General features: G+C 33.7%; 1 protein-coding gene across 49 annotated transcripts in view; it reads right to left on the bottom strand.

The window, feature by feature from the left end:
• RIMS2 (regulating synaptic membrane exocytosis 2) overlaps nt 1–18833 on the bottom strand; it is a 765294-nt gene that overhangs the window by 159279 nt on the left and 587182 nt on the right. For 18 of the 49 annotated variants that reach the window (XM_073018262.1, XM_073018263.1, XM_073018267.1 and 15 more), the window contains 2 exons: nt 8861–9033; nt 7773–8024 (listed from right to left, as the gene is read on the bottom strand). The exons of 15 other annotated variants lie outside the window; for them this stretch is intronic. In XM_073018262.1, the coding sequence (XP_072874363.1) occupies nt 7773–8024; nt 8861–9033 (425 nt within the window). The remainder of the gene's footprint in view (nt 1–7772; nt 8025–8860; nt 9034–18833) is intronic. 16 more of the 49 variants (XM_073018272.1, XM_073018274.1, XM_073018310.1 and 13 more) reach the window with 1 other exon arrangement.

Below are 18833 nucleotides of genomic sequence, written 5' to 3'. Positions count from 1 at the left end.
TTGAATTATGGGGATGGGTTTTTCCCATGCTGCTCTTGCGATACTGAATAAATCTCATGAGATCTGATGGTTTTATAAAGGGCGTTTCCCTTGCACATGGTCTGTTACCTGCTGCTGTGTAAAATGTGCCTTGCTCCTCCTTCACCTTCCTCCATGATTGTGAGGCCTCCCTAGGCATGTGGAACTATGAGTCATTTAAACCTCTATTTCTTTATAAATTATCCAGTCTCAGGTATTTCTTCATAGCAGTATGAAAATGGACTAATACAGCTTAGATTTGTGTTATTTTTTAAGATAAGAATTTCCTATTAAACTAATCTCCATGAGAGATAATATCTCAAATTACGAAGGAGAAATGGGATTATGGAGAAATAAACATATTTCAGAGGCAATTAAGCATTAGAATTAACAAGATTTGGTGAATGGAGGGAAAGAATTGTGCCCAGTGGAGAAGAACTAATCAAGAGTGATGCTCAGGCTTCTGGTTTGAGCAGGTGCAAAGATACCAGGCCTTGCACTGAGACTAAGTGTATAGAAGAAGGAATAAGTTATTTATTTTGGCTGCTGGTTTGGTGAGAGGTATAATGAATTTAATTTTACATGCTGAGCTTAGCATGCCCCTTGGACACACAGGAAGATGTCGAGAACCCAAGTGGACAGATCTGGCAGATACTTAGGAAGGAGAACTGGGTTGAAAGTATAGATTTGGAAGTTATCAATACATACAAGCTACTTGAAGCCACGAAGCAGAATGCACCATCAAGATAATAGGTATAGATAGTGAAGAAAAGAGGGCCCAGGATGGGATCCTGGAAAATGTCAACATGGAGGACATACAGAAAGCTCACAAAGAAGATAGAGGTGGCCAGAGTGTACGGAGAACTAAGAGACAATCATAAAAGCCAAGAGGGCAAACAAAATGTTTCAAGAAGAGACTGGCAATGAGATCAAATCCTAAATAAAGTTTGCCTGATAAAATATAAAAACGGCTAACTAAATTTAACAGCATACATAATTTCAGTTATGTAACAAAAACTTACATAACTTGTAATTGTAATAAAATAGAATTAGAAAAACAAACCCTCAAAAAAGAGGCAAACAAGAGAGTAGATTTTAGGTACCCCTAACACACAAAATAAAAGAAAGAAAGAAAGGTAACTATATGAGACAATGGGTATGTTAAGTTGCTTGACTACAGTAAATGCTATGTGTATGTATAGATGTGTGTGTGTGTTTGTGTGTGTGTGTGTATATATATATATCTCAAAATAAGCATATCAAAACATCACGTTTTACACCTTAAATGTGTACAACAAAAAATAGACAATGGTGAAAAATTTCAATTATTATATCTAATATGGTAGTATTAACATAGTCCAAGAAGGCCGGGCACAGTGGCTCACACCTGTAATCCCAGCACTTTGGGAGACTGAGGCGGGTGGATCAGTTGAGTTCAGGAATTTGAGACCAGCCCCTGGGCAACATGGCAAAACTCTGTCTCTACTAAAAATATAAAAATTAGCTGGGCATGGTGGAACATGCCTGTAATCCCAGCTACTTGGGAGGCTGAGGCAGGAGAACTGTTTGAACCTGGATGATGGAAATTGCAGTGAGCTGAGATTGTGCCACTGCACTCTAGCCTGGGCAGCAGAGTGAGACCCTATCTCTTTCTCTCTCTCTCTCTCTCTCTCTATATATATATATATATAAAGAAATTGAATGGGATTAGTATGTTTTTGGCATTTCACTTGAACTTGCCGACAGACTAGATAAAAAAGAAAATACAATGGGCTACACTGTTTTCTTATCACTAAGACAGCTATATCAGTTCTTTAAGAGAGATAATAATAAAATCTTAAAGTTTTACCTAGATTATTCTAAAATGGATGGTAGCATAAGATACAATATCCTCAAAAATGCTTGGATAGCTACTGTAAAAGTAATTCTATATGTCTATTGCTGTTTCTTTAAGAACTTTCCATGAGTCTCTTCTACTTAACATAGTAGAGGAGGTTCTAGCCATAAGTTAACCAACATAGTAGAGGAGATTCATTAGGCAAGAAACAGAAATAAAAGGGATTCAGATTGAAAAAGAGAAAGTAAAACTATCTTTAAATGCAGGTGATATGATCTCCTATACAGAAAATTCTAAGGAATTCACAAAAAAACTATTACGGCTAATAAATGAGTACAGCAAGGATACAAGATCAACATACACAAATTAATTGTATTTCTATACAATAGCAATGAACAATGAAAAATGAAAGTAACGAAACAATTCAATTTACAATAGCATCTAAACAAAATACTTGGAATAAATTTAACAAAAGAAGTAAAATATGTATATACTGAAAACTACAAAACATCATTGCAAGAAAGTAAAGAAGCTGGGTATGGTGGCTTACACCCATAATCCCAGCCCTTTGGGAGGCTGAGGAGGGAGGATTGCTTGAGCTCAGGGGTTCGAAACCAGCCCAGGCAACATGGCCAAATCCCGTCTCTACAGAATGTTTTTAAAAAATTAGCTGGGTGTGGTGGCGTGCCCCTGTAGTTACAACTATTCAGGAGGCTGATGTGGGAGGATCACCTGAGCCTGGAGAGATAGAGGGTGCGGTGAGCCATGATTGCACCACTGTACTCCAGCCTGGGTGACACAGTGAGATGCTATCTCAAAATAAGAGAAAAAAATGAGAAAGTAAAGAAAAAATAAATGTTTTCTGCAGATCATATGGGGCAGAAAAATAAAGAAAAAATAAATGGAACAACATTTTGTGCTCATGGATTAGAAGACTTAATATTCTTAAAATGGCAACAATCCTAAAATTGACCTAACAGAACACAATCCCTATCAAAATCCCAGAAATTTTCCCCCTGAATTGACAAGTTGAACTGAAATTTCATTAGGAAATACAAGCAACCAAAAAGAGAGGAGGAATAGCACCTACACTCTACTGGCATTATAATTACCTGTGGTGTTTTAAAAATGCAGAACCATAACTTTAGCAGTGATGTTCAAGTACTTTTAAAAAGTTCCCAGTTGAGTATTAAGCACAATCATAAAACAGAGTAGAAGTTACTTGAGCTTATAAGATTTTCATTGGTGATAAACAGAAGATAGCCTTAATGATAAAGAAGAAAACAACAACAAAAAAGAAAGTACAAGCCACACATAATACTTGGTGGAGAAGCATAGCCCATCATACCCTCTGGGATGAGTTGGCACTGAAACACACTTCCAGAAAATTAAAAAAACAAAAACAAAAACAACAGCTAAGCTTGATGGAATATTGGAATGGAATATTAAATACTGTCTGGAAACATCTACCAAATAGTAGAAACTTATGTTCAGCTGTTTGTTGTACCAGTGGTCAAAGAACCAATTACCTCTTGAATTTATGATAATAAAGGCAAATCATCAGTATAAAAGGCAATGCTCACTTTCCTGTTTGCTGCGTACTATCATCTAAGCTATGGAAAGGTGCATGAATCATTGAAAAATCCATTCTTCTGTTTAACAAGCTAAAAAGCCTAGACACACAAAATGGATAGGTGTATACGGCAGTCAGGATGACAATCTTCATATTTTAGAGTCCTAATCACAACTATTTTCAAGAGACCTCTGCTTCCCCTTTAAAATTCTATAATATAGGCATAAATAGGCTGTATATATAAAGTTATATCACATGGTTATGTAATCTGTTTTCACACTAACTCTGATCTAGAATATGTTAGCAGCAATGATTCTGAGTAAATGTTTCATTAACGATTGTTCTGCTTGCCCTTCTAAAGATTATGAGATCTTTTGCTAGATAATTGAAATGGCTTAAGTCTCTTACAATTGGGTACTCATGAAAATTTGAACTGATGACAAATTTTTCCTTAAAAAATTCTCTAGCTTAAAAAGAGCAATTCTCTTAAAAAAGAGTAATGATAATTCCATAGCATTTATAGATATGCCTGAGAACCATAAGAATATAGAGAAATAATTTATTGATTTTTAGTTTGAACACAAAGTTACCAACATTGTTGATTTTGACAATACTATGCTTTTCAGTATTTTTTTTTCTATCTTCCATTGCAAATTACTTAAGATTGCCTCTCTCTGAATATTTCATGAAATATTCTTATGAATTTGTTAAGGCCATCCTGATGACACTTCGGATATGGAACTATCCTCAAACATCCATCCACACACGGCTAAGAAACAGCATCACTCTCAGGCTTAGAAATTTCAACATGTTTAATTTCACTAAACTTGTTAAATTTTTCTTTTTGATGTATTTGTAAATATAGCTAAGTATAAATATATTACTTATTACTCAACAGGAAAAATATTATATTCAAACACTTAACAAACTGTTTTTGAACTTACTCTTTGCTATTCATTTCTCCTTTTACATTCAGTAGACTTACTATAATGTGACTTACTATAAAATGAACATAATTATGCAGTAAGATCTGTATCATACAATTAGATCTAATTAATGAAAATAGTAATTACAATGGATTCTGTTTATTTTAGTTACTGTGTTAATTGTAAGTACTAGCATTGCTATAAATATTAAACTTTGAGGTAAGTTTTTTTTCTTCATATTAGGTTGGTGCAAAAGTAATTGCGGCTTCTGCCATTAAAATTAATGGCATTAAAAGTAATGGCCATTAAACGTAATGGCAAAAGCTGCAATTACTTTTGGACCACGCTTAATAAAATTCAGATTTCAAATAAAATATAAAACATGTCAATCATATATAGGTTGAGCATTCCCTAATTTGAAAATCTGAAATCCTAACTGCTCCAAAATCCAAAACTTTCTGAGTGCCACAATGCACAGTAACCTTTAAATCACAACATGACATTGTAGGGAGAGACTGAAAGCCTGCCTTTTTTTTTTTTTTTTTTTTTTTTTTGCTATTGCTTAACAGCTGATATAGGTGTTCCGGTGATGCTACTATGCTGCTTAGTTCCCTGAACACATTACCCTTTCACTGTATTAATAGTTTGTCATATTTTTTACTGTTAAGTATTTATGTGTTAATAAGTGCAAAAAAGTGACTATTGGTTGGGACCACAGAAATTCAGAGTCAGAAATGGCGATGATGCCAAACAACCACAGACTGTCCACGAGTGACTGAGACAGACGTCTTTGCTTGCTTCTGATCGTTCAATGCAGACAAACTTTGTTTCATGCACAAAAGTATTAAAAATACTGGATAAAATTACCTTCAGGCTATGTGTATAAGGTGTTTATAAAACATAAATGAATTTAGTGTTTACACGTGGGTCCTATCCTCAATATATCTCATTATATATATGCAAAAATTTCAAAATCTGAAAAAAATCCAAACTCGGAAACACGTCTGGTCCCAAGCATTTCAGATATGGACTATTCAGCCTGTATTATAGAATAAGATTATTTACAATAATGTTGTATAAGAACATAAGCTGTTATTAATATTTAAACAATCTATGATTGTGTTTATCAACTACCAAAACAAAATGATGCTTGGCATACTCAGACATATTTTCTCTCACAATAAAGACTGAGATTTATTCTAAGAAGTAAAAGCAAATTCAAAAGCCTATGTTGAAATGATTAATGAGTGCTACCAACATTTTCTTTTTCTCTTTTGGGGATGGAGTCTCGCTCTGTCACCAGGCTGGACTGCAGTGGCATGATCTCGGCTCACTGCAACCTCCACCTCCTGGGTTCAAGCGATTCTCCCGCCTCAGCCTCCCGAGTAGCTGGGAATATGGGCACACACCACCATGCCCAGCTAATTTTTGTATTTTTAGTAGAGACGGGGTTTCACCATGTTGGCCAGGATGGCCTTGATCTCCTGGCCTCGTGATCCTCCCACCTCAGCCTCCCAAAGTGCTGGGATTACAGGCGTGAGCCACTGCACCTGGCCCCAATATTTCCTTATAAACAACTGCCGTTGATACTTCTTGCCATGTTCCAGGATATATGTTCCCTACAGAGATCAACATGGTCTCCTCTAGTTTACAGTTCCAGAAGTATTACACAGTTACTTAAGCTAAGTGTAGTGCTTTGATGAACTGCATTTCTAGAATATACCATCTTTCCCTTTTCCTTGGAAAATAATGTGCTCTTTTTTTGAAGAAATAATGAAGCAAGTACTATTTAAAAACCAGAAACTTAAGGTTATAGTCGTCTCTGAATCTCTGCCCAGCAAGCCAGGTATGGCAGTGTGGGATCTGGGCTCCGGGCAAACACCAATGGACTCATGTGTTCTCATCTATACAGTATGTAGAAAACACATTAGAGACTCATTCTTTTCTTTGCTCTTGGAAGAAAGGAAGCTCTATGTATCTTTCCAAGGACACCTTGGAAAGCTTTTCTCTGTGAATTAGTGATGAAATAATCCTATGCCCAACAAATCAGAAAAATGGTCATCTTTATTAGTAAACCAATGTAATTATCAAAAGTTAGATGAATACCAAAGACAGATTTGAAATTACTAATTTAGACTCAAATAATAAAATATGCCTTAAGATTCATTTTTATGTTTAATGCCTGTTATAGAGAAACTGTCATAGAGCACAAATACAGTTAAATATATCTAAGATAACAAGTGAAGGGACACTGGCTAAATCACTGAATTGTATACTCAATGGGTAGAGATCTATCCCAATTATCTGTCTCACTGTGAGAAAAGTGAGAAAAGCACAATTTTAGATTGGGCTTAGATATAATAAGGCAAAATCTTGCTTATAAATAAGGTGTGCTTTTATTGAGCAGGATTTGTACTAACACAAAATCAAATTCTGGACTACTAGAAAATTCAATCCCTCCAAAATGTACATAATTTACAATTTTCAGTCTCATATAAATGTAATTAGAACAACCTCATATCCTCAAGCAGAAGGATAAAGTCTTACTGCACACTTGTGCTAAGTTGACTGTATGTAATACATATAATACTGTAAAGATAGCTTCATACTTACTTACTGGCTTGTGCTATGAAAATTAAAATACAGTTGTTTTTATGCCATGCTGCCTGTATTTTTTCCCTGCCTTTCTCCCTGTTCAAAGTTCCCTCTGCAGAAATTTATCTAATGGCACGAGTTTAAGAAAAGCACAACCCATGTTTGCCTTCTAATAAACCCTAAGGTATCTATTCTTTCTTTTCAGAGTATTAAAAAACATTGCTCCTGCTTTGTAATCTTCTGCAGGACTGAAACTGCACTAGAACCTACCAGAAAACTAAGAAGCAGCAAGGGAACCAGAGCCAGAATAAAGTCTACTGTTCGCTACCTGTTTTCTCATTCATTTTTGAAGTTTGTTTCTAGGACATAATATTTCTTGTAAAGTAAGTTCAATTTTTTTCAGCCACTTCAGAAGTTCATTTTAAAGAACTTTGCCTTATTTTTATCTGAAGCAGTTTTCAATATTGGTAAAGAATTTTCAAGTTTCTCTTTTCAATGATCTTTATTAGGCCTTACAGATAAAGAAGATATACAGTAATTCATGTTAAAAGAGACACAGGGAAATTTACATTTGATTCAGCTACTCATAACGAACTTGGGAACCAAATAAATCAGACTCTCAGAGCTAGTGGATACAAATTCAAGACTGTTTAATAAATCAATCTATTTGATAATAGTTTATCAACATATTAATTAGTATTATTAGAAGCAAAATAGATAAAACACAAGAAAATAAAGCAAATGTAAATGGCAAAATAATTTTTAGGAATAGTAAAAAAGACTACATTACTAATGGGAAATGCCTACAAATAACATATTTTACCTGGTATCATCTTGTGAGAATCTCCTTTGCAAATCCTCTTTATTCCACTGTTCTTTTTCTTTCCCTTGCTCGGGTATATCTTGTGTTTTTTCCTCGTCTCCTGATTCTCTGTTTTTCTCCTTATTACACATTTTGGCAATCTCTTTCCCTTTCTCATTCTCATTAATTCTTTCTTCCTTTACCTCTTCCTTCTCATGAACTATCTCTTCATGCTTATCCCCTTCTTTCCCTCCCTCTTCTATTCCCTTTGGTCTTTTGAAAGCAACACAAATTGAAGGCATGCAAATAAACACACAAAAAAAGAAAGTCAAGAAAAAACACTTATGAAATTAAACAGAAAGGTAATAAAACTATCAAAACATAAGTAAAAATTATATCTTTTAAATATTGAAAACTTACTTCAGTGTATACCAGAGAAGCACTGTATAAATAGCACTTAATTGTAATAGTTTTAAAATCATTTTCCTTTTACAAAATTACATGAAAAAAGGTAAAAGCTGTGATCTCCCTATTATAAATTTTTTAATCCAATAAGAGTAAAACAAAATTTAGCTTAGGCATCTATAAAATCTATAGGACAAGTAAGAAACGCAAATTATACTAACTTATATACTACATGCATAAATTTTCTTGAGAAGATGACTTTTTCTATGAATACATAAAAAATTCAAGTGGACGGGAAAGCATACTACTGAAAAAGTATTATTCTTATGTTTTCTAATAACAAAATAAATTATTTTCATGTTCCTTGGAACATGAAAAATTCAAGTCTCAGCCATCACTTTTATTTCAGTAAAGATGTAATAAAAGGTCTTAATTTTTAAATTACAAACATGAAAAAAGGTATTATTTCCAGTGATCTAGTAAGCAAAATTATCCACAGTTCCATAACATTTTTTTTTCGGTGCAAGAAGTCCAAAATGTGTGTTAAAATATATTAAAAAGTAGTATGTACTGAAATTGAGCTCCCCTCGCTTTAAAATAGATATTAACCTTTTAGAAATATATAATTTTATGTTCATCCAAGAAACACAAAGACCTTCTAAAACATATTTGGAGAAGTTTGTTGTTGAAATCCCCTTACTCACCTGATTTTCTTGTTTCCTCTTGGGCGTTCTGATTGGACAGACATGTAGCTTGTGCTGCTGAAACGAGAAGCACTACTAGTCCTTGAAACCGCAGATATATCACTTACATCACTGTCCGAAGATTTAGTAGAAACATTATCTGCCCCTCTATGAGGATCCCATCCTGATCGATACTGTTAACACAGATTGACAAATACGCAGAAGTTGTCAGTATTACCACACAAAGCAATTATTAGCTTTCTCCTATTTCAGCACTTTCATTGTCCACAGAGGAAACTGCAAAATCCCACTCAGTTGCATATAAAACAAAAGTGAATGGCAATTATCCTAAAAGAAAAATTCAGTTTATATGAAACCTTTGTTTTCAGCAAAGTAATTAGAATGTTTTTACCACACCCCAATGAAGGCCATTAAAATAGTTTCAAAACAGCGCTGGCCTCAGGAAAGAACATTTAGGTAAGATCTGGGAAATGAGCATTTGGCTTAATATTAGGAAGTATAATTTTTTTATTTTTTAATAAAATTTTTTTAAAATTCCAAGTATAATAAAGCTGCCATTATCACTTATAGAAACTAATTCTAGTAGCCATCAATTAATTCATTATGCTTCACTGAAAACCTAGAGATAATATAAAATCTAATTATTCAACCATTAACTTTTTTAGAAAAGCCAAGAGAAAAGAGAAAGTTTAATTTCAAAGTGGCTGCTGGATTTTGATGAATCCTAGAAATACTAGAAAAAGTCATTATTATTTACAATAGTTCAAACTTCCTGGAATTGAAATAATCAGATAGTTAACTGGCATAGCCAGGGTTGCAGGGTATTCTTGGGTGTTCAAATATTCTGGTAAATTAAAAACCATCGTAAATGCTTTACGTTAATGACCTAGTCTCATAAAATACATTTAATGTAAAAACTAATGGACAAAATTTAACTTTATTCTGACAACAAAAAAATCATTTGCTAAGAGTCGTCTTGTTGAGATGTAAAAAGGATAGACTTTGGAGTCTGGAAACCTGAAGTAAGAAAAACTCTCACTAGTTGACTAAATCTGAGCAAATCATTTAATCTGTAAAAGGCTTCTTATAAAAAAATGGATAATATCATCTTTTTTTTTGCAAGGCCTAGAACTAAGACATATGTGATATCTGGCATAATGTAAGTAAATGTAGCCTGTAGTATTACGGTATTATTACAACTTGGTGATACAACAGTATTCTTACTATAAACATCAAATATGACTATTATTGGGTTAAGAGATTATCTGCTAATTGATTTTGATTTGTTTAGATGTGCCTCAAACTTAATGCTGACACACTCTTAACTAGTTAATTTTGCAAAGGAGAATTTTCTAATCACAGATATTAGCAAATTCCATAAAGCCTTAGAAAGATGATTATTTTATATCAACCACTTGCTATGTCTTAGAGAATAATTACCTAATAAACAATCCCCCACGAATGACAATTCATTGCAAGTATTAGATAGATATAAACATTTTGACCAAGATAAATTGAGTGGCAACAGAGCATAAACAGTAAATTCGATATAAGTTATCTGTTGATATTTTTTTTCCAAAACCTCTCAGTATCTAGCTATCCATTTTAAAAGTTGACTCTTCTTCTAACGTAAAGAAATTATTTCTAAGGCTCCATAAAATTTTAGTTAAATCCATTAATCTAGCAACATATATTCAAATTAGGTGAGAATTAGCCTTTCTTAGTCCACTTTAACTTTCTATCTTGTTAGATAAACTCTCAATTATCAAAAAGCATACAATTAAATTCTTCTAAAAATTGCTGCCTTTTCCCAGGAAATATCTATTTAAATAGAGCCAGAGGGTTTAATTTTAAAAGAAACATTATTAATATACAGTGCATTTATTCAAAGACAATTTAGATCATAATATTATTTTTCAAATAAAGTCATTTTAAAATACCATTTTGCCTTAAATGACAATGATGAAAGCCATTGCCTAGAATAGCATTTAAATGAATGGTATCAACATTATCCATGTTATATCTGTCTATATAATATATACAATATGTACACTATATAATAATATATTGTATACTATATAATACAATAAATGACATATCTATATATTTTTTCACAAAATGTATTGAAAGTAAATGTGATCTCAAGGTAAGGTATATTTGGAAAGATTTCATTTTACTTATATGTTTTTTGGGCATTTATTCATACGAAAATCAAAGTTTTAAGAAATTTTTCAAAGCTATAAAATTGTTCAATAGATACTATACTGCATATGGGGGACTTTTCTCTGATTCTTATAATTTATAATAAAAAAGAAAACCGGCTGCTATTCTTTCTTTTAAAGTAATTTATTATTGAATATGAAAGCAGTTTTGGTAATATATTTCTTATTTGTTTTTGCTCATGGGATTATTATATCATCTAAATTCAAATGGAAAACTGTAAGTTTTAACTCTGGCAGTAGTAAGGGCAATAATGTAATCATTAAGAGCCAATGCTCTGGAATGGGACTGAATCATTTGAATTCTGGCTACATAGATTATTAGGTTTGTGATCTTGGATCAATTGCTTCTATGAGTCTCAGTTTTTCATCTGTTAAAATATGGATAATAATTGTGCCTATCTCCAAGGCTTGCTGCAAGGATTAAGCAAGATAATGTGTGTAAAGTACTTAGCACAATATCTGACACAAAACAAGTGATGACAAATGATGACAATGATAATGATGATGATGATGATTAAATAGTAGCCAAATACTGGCTTACGTAAATTTCAGGAATATCTTTAGCTAAAGAATATTAGGTAGAAATACTTAATAAATATATTAAGACTATTCTAAGCTACAAAAACATAATTATTTTTACATATATCCAAGAGATCTGCTTCAGAAAACATGTTTATAAAACAAAATTAAAATTTTAAACCCAACTTTACTATTGACTCCTAGTACGTCCTCAGGCTTCGCCTTCCCCATTTGGCCAGGTTCATCCATATCCCATCACCTAATAGGGAAATACTGATTCCCAACTGCAGGATGAAGAATATCTTTATCTCAGCAGGAAATATATGACACTTCTTGGCTGACATAGAACATGTCTTATTTTTAATATTTGTCTTAGAACCTTATCCTGACATCCAAAGCCACTAGGTACTCATGCATCCCATGCTATCCTGATTGGTTTTTGTCCAATTTGCTTTTCTTTCATATCTGAAACCTAACTACTTATTTGGCTTTTCAATTTCAGTAGTTAGGATTCTGATTTTGTCTACTCTAGGCTTTGTCTTTTTAGGTCTGTCATGATGTCTAGTCTTGTTGCTATGATTCATAGCTGCATACAGGCTTTAATTTGTTTAGTTTTTAAAAGACAGGTTAGCATGGTGTGCACTGTGCATATCTTTATCGGAGACTTCTCAGATCATCCAGTTTGCTGAGCTAAAATTTTAGATATGCAAAATTTAAGGAAAGATAAGATTCCCCATATTGTAGTTTTATGCCTTTTTTCACAGCATTATAATAGTGTAAAGGTTTTATGCCTTTTATTCACACACAGCCCTATGACAAGAGACAGTGTGTGTAATTCATCACACATGACCTCTTGTCATAGGGCTGTGTCTATCTCTCTCTCTCTCTCTCTCTCTATACCTATCTCTATCTCTATATCTATCCCTATATCTATATCTATCTATCTATACATACATAGATGTGTGCATGTGTATGTAAACGTGTTCATGTTTAATTTTCAAACCCCCATTAGACTACAAACTCCTGAAGGCCAGCACAGTATCTTCCTCACCTTTGTGTGTCTCTTAGCACCTAAGAGTCAAAGATTTAACTTAATTTAATTTAAACTATGAGTTTTAGCCTTCTTACTAGGAAGATAAGAATACACTCCAGTTTAAGACTTTTTGAGAAAAATATATTCAAAATATATATTCAAAATACATAATAGTATGCTTAGCCAATAGCAAAAGCTTATTTCCAATGCCTAAAGCAGAAAGTCATTAAATAGAAGGACACTGAATGGAATAGTTCATATAAAGAAAGAATAGAAATTAGCTAAAGGCTCTAGTTTAATGGTGATTAATGATGATTCTGCTATCTACTCAAGGCTTTCATCAAATGTATTTCTCTGTTGACTTCTAAGCCACTGAGCATGTTTACCATTGGGATTAGCTCAGGTTTCCATTACAAATAGACATAAGCTTTTAAAAATGAGAAATCTGGCCAGTGAGAAAGAATATGAAAAATATTTTTAATAAATAAAATTTCAGAAGAATACATTTTGAACATATTTAGAATTTAACATATTCACATATACAACTCAACTCCCACCCCCAAAAATCTAAGTACTAAACGACTTAATAATAGAGTCAACACTTAAAATGGATAAATGTAGTTTTACTTTCCCTAAAATATGATAAACAAAAGTTCTATACTTCAACAACGAGAGAAAAGCAGCTGAATTGTTATTATACCAAGGTAATGAGCTATGAATGTGAGTAAGTAAATTTATTTATTTAGGAAATGGTTGGTGTTGTCTTGGCACTATACAATACATAATGTTTTAAATAATTAGCATGTATTACAATATAGCTGATGGATGAACAATGAATGGCCTGTTAATCATTCTCTTCAATGGAACAAAAACAAAGAACGATAACATGATCTTAGCTGAAAACTGCTCTGATTAAAGATCATTAAAATCTTGGAAGAGAGTAAAGAAGTTTTTCCGGACAACATTTTAATGTTTTGTACATTACTATTAAGAAGTCATGAACTAGAAAAATTTACAGGAAATGATTGTTCTTCAGGATGTTCCAGACTCTAAAGAGTTCCTAAGTGGCTTGGAAAAGTTAATGTTCTTCCTATATATCTAACATCAGTGGAAAGTAACAGTGTACCTACAGAGCTCTATTGAAAAGAAGGCTATTATTAAAGTGTTAGAATGATATACTTAAAAAATAAATTACAATTTCTAAAATCAGTTTCATTTTCTCCAGTAGTCATTTGAAGTTCTTAGGTCATTTCCAACTCTGATTTTGCTAAAGCACCTCAAGAACTCTGGTTGTTTGATCTTCAAAGAAGGAGGCAGGATTATGAATGTCCTTAAATATCACTTGTCTCATTTATTGTATAAAACAATAATCAAAAATTTAATTATAGCAAAATACTGGATAATATAGAAGCCCAATTTTGAAGAAAAACAAGTCTTATGCTATCAAGAAGTACCTGGATACCTGAATATCATACTCAAGAAGGAAATACTGAGCTAATCAAAAGACCAGGGGGACGCGGGTGGGGAAGAAAACTAAGGCAAACATAATCTTTGGAAGATAAAAGTTAGGCTGAAGTTCTGGGCAGGGCTCTTGATATCAGTCTAGGGGAGGTAGAGGAAAGAAGAGGGCAGAGGGAATTCTGGCACTGCAGTCATTAAATAACCATGTGCATTTTTGTCATCTTGTTTTTATTTCATATAATAATAGAAAGAAAACAGTTGTTGCTCTTTGATAATAACACAATTGCAGGTACTTTTTCTTTGACGAGCTACTTCAAGATGATGTTTTTCTCTGTCCTACCCAAGGCTCTTATCAGTGCCTGATCTGAATGCTGAATTGTATAAAAAATGTACTTGTCAGAGATAATTTTGTTTAGCTATAACTTCTAAAGAAGGTATTGTGTGATAATGGTCTAAAATTGGGAGGAGAAGGCAGAGAGACAATGCCAAAGACATTGGAGGACTTATTTAAGATTTAGTCTTGTAAACAAAATTCTGCAAATGAAATCCCGGCTGGAAAGATTTCTGATAGCTGCAGAGCTCAAAAGGAAGGAGTCTGCAGTAAAGCTGAGCCTAATGAACAGCATGCCTCAGTCTGGAAAGGAGTCAAGTATATAAAATTTTCACTGGAGACTGAGGCACTGAATTTTCTCCCTTGTTGGTCTTCAGGCCTGATGGCCTCTTCAGTTTGGTATAGTAATTAAAATAGCTACAATTATTATTTGTATACCCTGTGAAACGTACTGTTGTAAGTAATATATGTGGATTATTTTATTTAATTCTCCCAAACCTTATGAGGTGGCCTTTGTGATAGCTGGAGTCAGAAGGAAGTACAGTTAGGTAGGATGAGCCATACTCAATACCCTCTCCATTAAATAGGTCTAGTCATCCTCTAAGGCACAGTTTAAGATGTCACCTCCTCTGTGAAGTCTTCCTTAACTCCTTCAAAGAGAATTAATAACTGCCTCGAATGTTCCTCAACTACTTTACTCATGCCTTTATTATATCTATATAATCCTCAACTACTTTACTCATGCCTTTATTATTAAAACTACATATTATATATATAGTTTTATCATGTGGTATTATGTGTACTTCTCCCTTGTCTATCCATCCATCCACGTATCAATCATCTATCTAGCTATTTATCCATCTATTTGTAACCTACCCACCCCACTAGATTATAAACTCCCAGAGGATAATGACTTTTGTTGATTTCAGTAATCTTATTATCTACATCTGGGCCTGGCATTTAGAAGGAACTCAATGAACGTTTAATGATCCAAATGAATGAATGGAATGATTTGCTTTATCTGGGCTATGTACTGAAGCATTATTCCATTATGAAGTACCAAATCAGTGCACAAGATACTACATTGATAGCTGTATGGGGTTTAGTCACCTAATTATTTCATTCTCTGTGGTGGGTATAGGCAGTGCTGTTAAACAGTAAATGTTTAACAACTAGCTTTCTGGGGAAAAAAATTCCAATTTATGGAGTTTTCTGATTTCCATGATATAAATACTCCCATTATGGCAGATTTCAAGTTACCAAGTGGTCACTGAACAGACAGTTGGGCACACCACTGGTTGTGGGGTTTAGGAATACAGGCTTTGTTTACAGGGCTCACTAAGACTCCTGAGGAGAGAATGAGTAAGGGACAATAAATATTTACTATGTATCAAGACCTATGATCTCGTTTAAAGTTCACATTGGATCTGCGAAGAAGGTATTTTCTCCATTCTAGAGATCTAGAAACAGACTCATGCAGAGAAGTCTTTGAGACATGAAATAGCAAGAACAGCTTAAAGTAAAAAGCTGCAGTCAAAGAAAGGGTAGCCATTAGCATGTATGCCAAGACTTACAAACGAACCAGCTGTTGCTTGATATGAAGGAAATTTATGAGGTGAATAATTTTTCCTGGAGAATTTACAGAGGAAGTATTACTGCCAGTAGTCAATTATGACTTTCCCTAAGGCTTGGCTTTGTGGGAACTCAATGTCTATTAGTAATCAGCTTCTCCTTGAGAAACAATCTTAATTTACTTCTATTGATTTCTCAGTTTTCAGAGATAGAAATGCCAGTGCTGCAATGAAACCCCAGGTTTAGAGATCTCAGGTAGCTGCAAAGCTTATGCTTTTGCCCTTAACAAATGAATTTATCATGTTCTTCAAGAGAATCAACAACTCTTAAGCCATTCTATCATGTACTAAAACTCTTCTCAAAACAAACAAACAAACAAACAAACAAAACCCCACCAGAACAAAATTCCCCAATAACATCCTAATTTACCAGTCAGTGGTATCTTTTTAGTCTTTTTCTTTCCCCTCTCTTCTTGAAAATTTCCCATAATGACTTCTGAGATAATGCCACTCAGGGTTTCTAGTCTATGTCTCTGAGTGTTACTTTTTAATCTCCTTTCCCAGCTTTGTTTTCCCTAACCTGATTTTAAATCACATTTTCTCAAAGTTCCCATCTTTAGCCTTCTTTTAACTATAATATATTACCCCAGGATGATATAATCCATCATCTACCCATTTTAATTACCAAGTAATGACTAATAAAATCCTTATTCTCACCTCTCCCAAGCTTCAGACCTGTATTTCCAGATGCTGACAAGACATCTCCTGTACATTCTTTTGTTGGCACAACAAATTCAGTATAGCCCAAACCAAATTTATTCTTTCACCCTAAACCAGCTCTCCCTGTACCTCTTATGTTGCCTGCACAATAGGTTCAATATCCAACTAAAACCTAGAAAAGTTGTGAATTATCTTTGCTTCCTCCTTCCCCAGTATCCTCCATTCTAATCAGTCAAGAAATATTACTTAGTCATGTAATGGAAACAAATATTATCTAAATATTTAGCTATCGGGGGTTATGAATGGGTCCTTGGTCTTTCCTTTTGGTAACTAGCATATTTAATACCTATTTATTTGTGGCAGTTGCTGCTGAATGCCTACTCAATATTCCCTCTCCCACTTTGGTCTTTATTAAAAGAATTCACACTGATTTTAATAACAACAAAACAAAACAACTACATTTTCTACCTTGTATGTAAGGTGATCATTTTTTATGAGTGTGATCTCTGAAATATAAGCAGTAATCTAGGGGAGGAGTTTAGGGAGAGCTACTGTGTTTCTGATTACAGTGAGCTAACATAGCTGGTATGACCATATGTCTTTCACTTTGTTTTCCCTTTCTTACTGGAGTTCAAACCCAAGCCTACAGCTACAGCAGGCATTCTGTGATGATGGGGACAGAGTGCTTGGGTCTTAAGTAACAGTACCAGCCCTAGGCTGTTTGGACTTCTTGTGTGAAGTAAAATTCCTTGTTTATTCATATAATTTTGTCAGGTGTTTTGTTATAAACAGCTGAGTGCAAACATGACTGATATACTTTCCTGAATGCAAACTCTTCCTGGTCTGTATCAGAAAAAAATTTCTGACCTCATAGTATAAACATATTCCCTAAGCAACAATATTGATGAAAATCATAATAGTCATCTAATTTTGATAAGAGGCAGTATACCATAATGAACAAGGGATTAAGAGCTGAATGATATGGGTGTGTAATTGCTCTTCCATTTACTAGGAGCTACACAATCTTAGGCAAGTCTCTTCTTTAAGTCTGCTTCTAGATTCACATTGTGGAGACAATACCTTCTTAATAGGACCAATATGAATTTTAAATGAGATCACAGGTCTTGACACATAGTAAATATTTACCATGATAATTAATTAGGCATAGTCCATGATGAAATAAAAGAAGCTGTAGATTATGATACTAAATATACACCATCATTAATCCATAAGCTCAAAAATTTTACCTTGACTTGAAAAAAACATGAAAATGGCTATGAATACTTTATAAATAGGTTCCTAATTGCATGTCTCACAAAAAACAAACAAAAAATAAAAGGGCATTGTCCTTTCACACTAGATTGGTTTATTTACTTAGAGTAGGATAATACCAAACCTGCCTTGGAAATTCAGGTTTATTCATTCCTGAAACCGTTCTACTTGAGTCAGGTTTTTTTTTTTTTTTTTTTTTTTTTTTTTTTTGAGACAGAGTCTTGCTCAGTTAGCTGGAGTGCAGTGGCGTGATCTCAACTCACTGCAACCTCTGCCTCCCGGGTTCAAGCGATTCTCCTGCCTCAGCCTCCCGAGTAGCTGGGATTACAGGTGCCCGCCACCACACCCGGCTAGTTTTTGTATTTTTAGTAGAGACGGCGTTTCACCATGTTGGCCAAGCTGGTCTTGAACTCCTGACCTCAAGTGATCCACTCACCTCGACCTCCCAAAGTGCTGGGATTATAGGCACGAGCCACCACAACCGGTCAGTTAGTTTTTATAATTATGTTTATACTTGATACTACGGAAAGTTAAACTGAGGACTATAACAATGTATCACCATAACACTAATAATAATTAAAATTTAATTACTATTTATGGTTTACAAACAACTTTCAAATATCTTATATATAGTTTTCTTTTTCACACCTGATAAAACAGATTTTTAACCTTTTTAAGATTAAGATTTTTAACCTTTTACAGATAATATGTAATATAACATTAACACTTAGCTGTGTATTGATATAGATGTAACCACATAAAATAAATAGTTTTTTCAATAGTTTTAGTCTTAGATTTATTCGTAAACCCTTTATTATTCAGTAATAGCTCAAACTCGTGTCAT

The sequence above is a fragment of the Chlorocebus sabaeus genome, chromosome 8 (assembly GCF_047675955.1).
Source record: "Chlorocebus sabaeus isolate Y175 chromosome 8, mChlSab1.0.hap1, whole genome shotgun sequence".
Lineage (NCBI taxonomy): Eukaryota > Metazoa > Chordata > Mammalia > Primates > Cercopithecidae > Chlorocebus > Chlorocebus sabaeus.
Note: the sequence above shows the minus strand (reverse complement) of the source record. Positions and strands in the feature narration are given on the sequence as shown.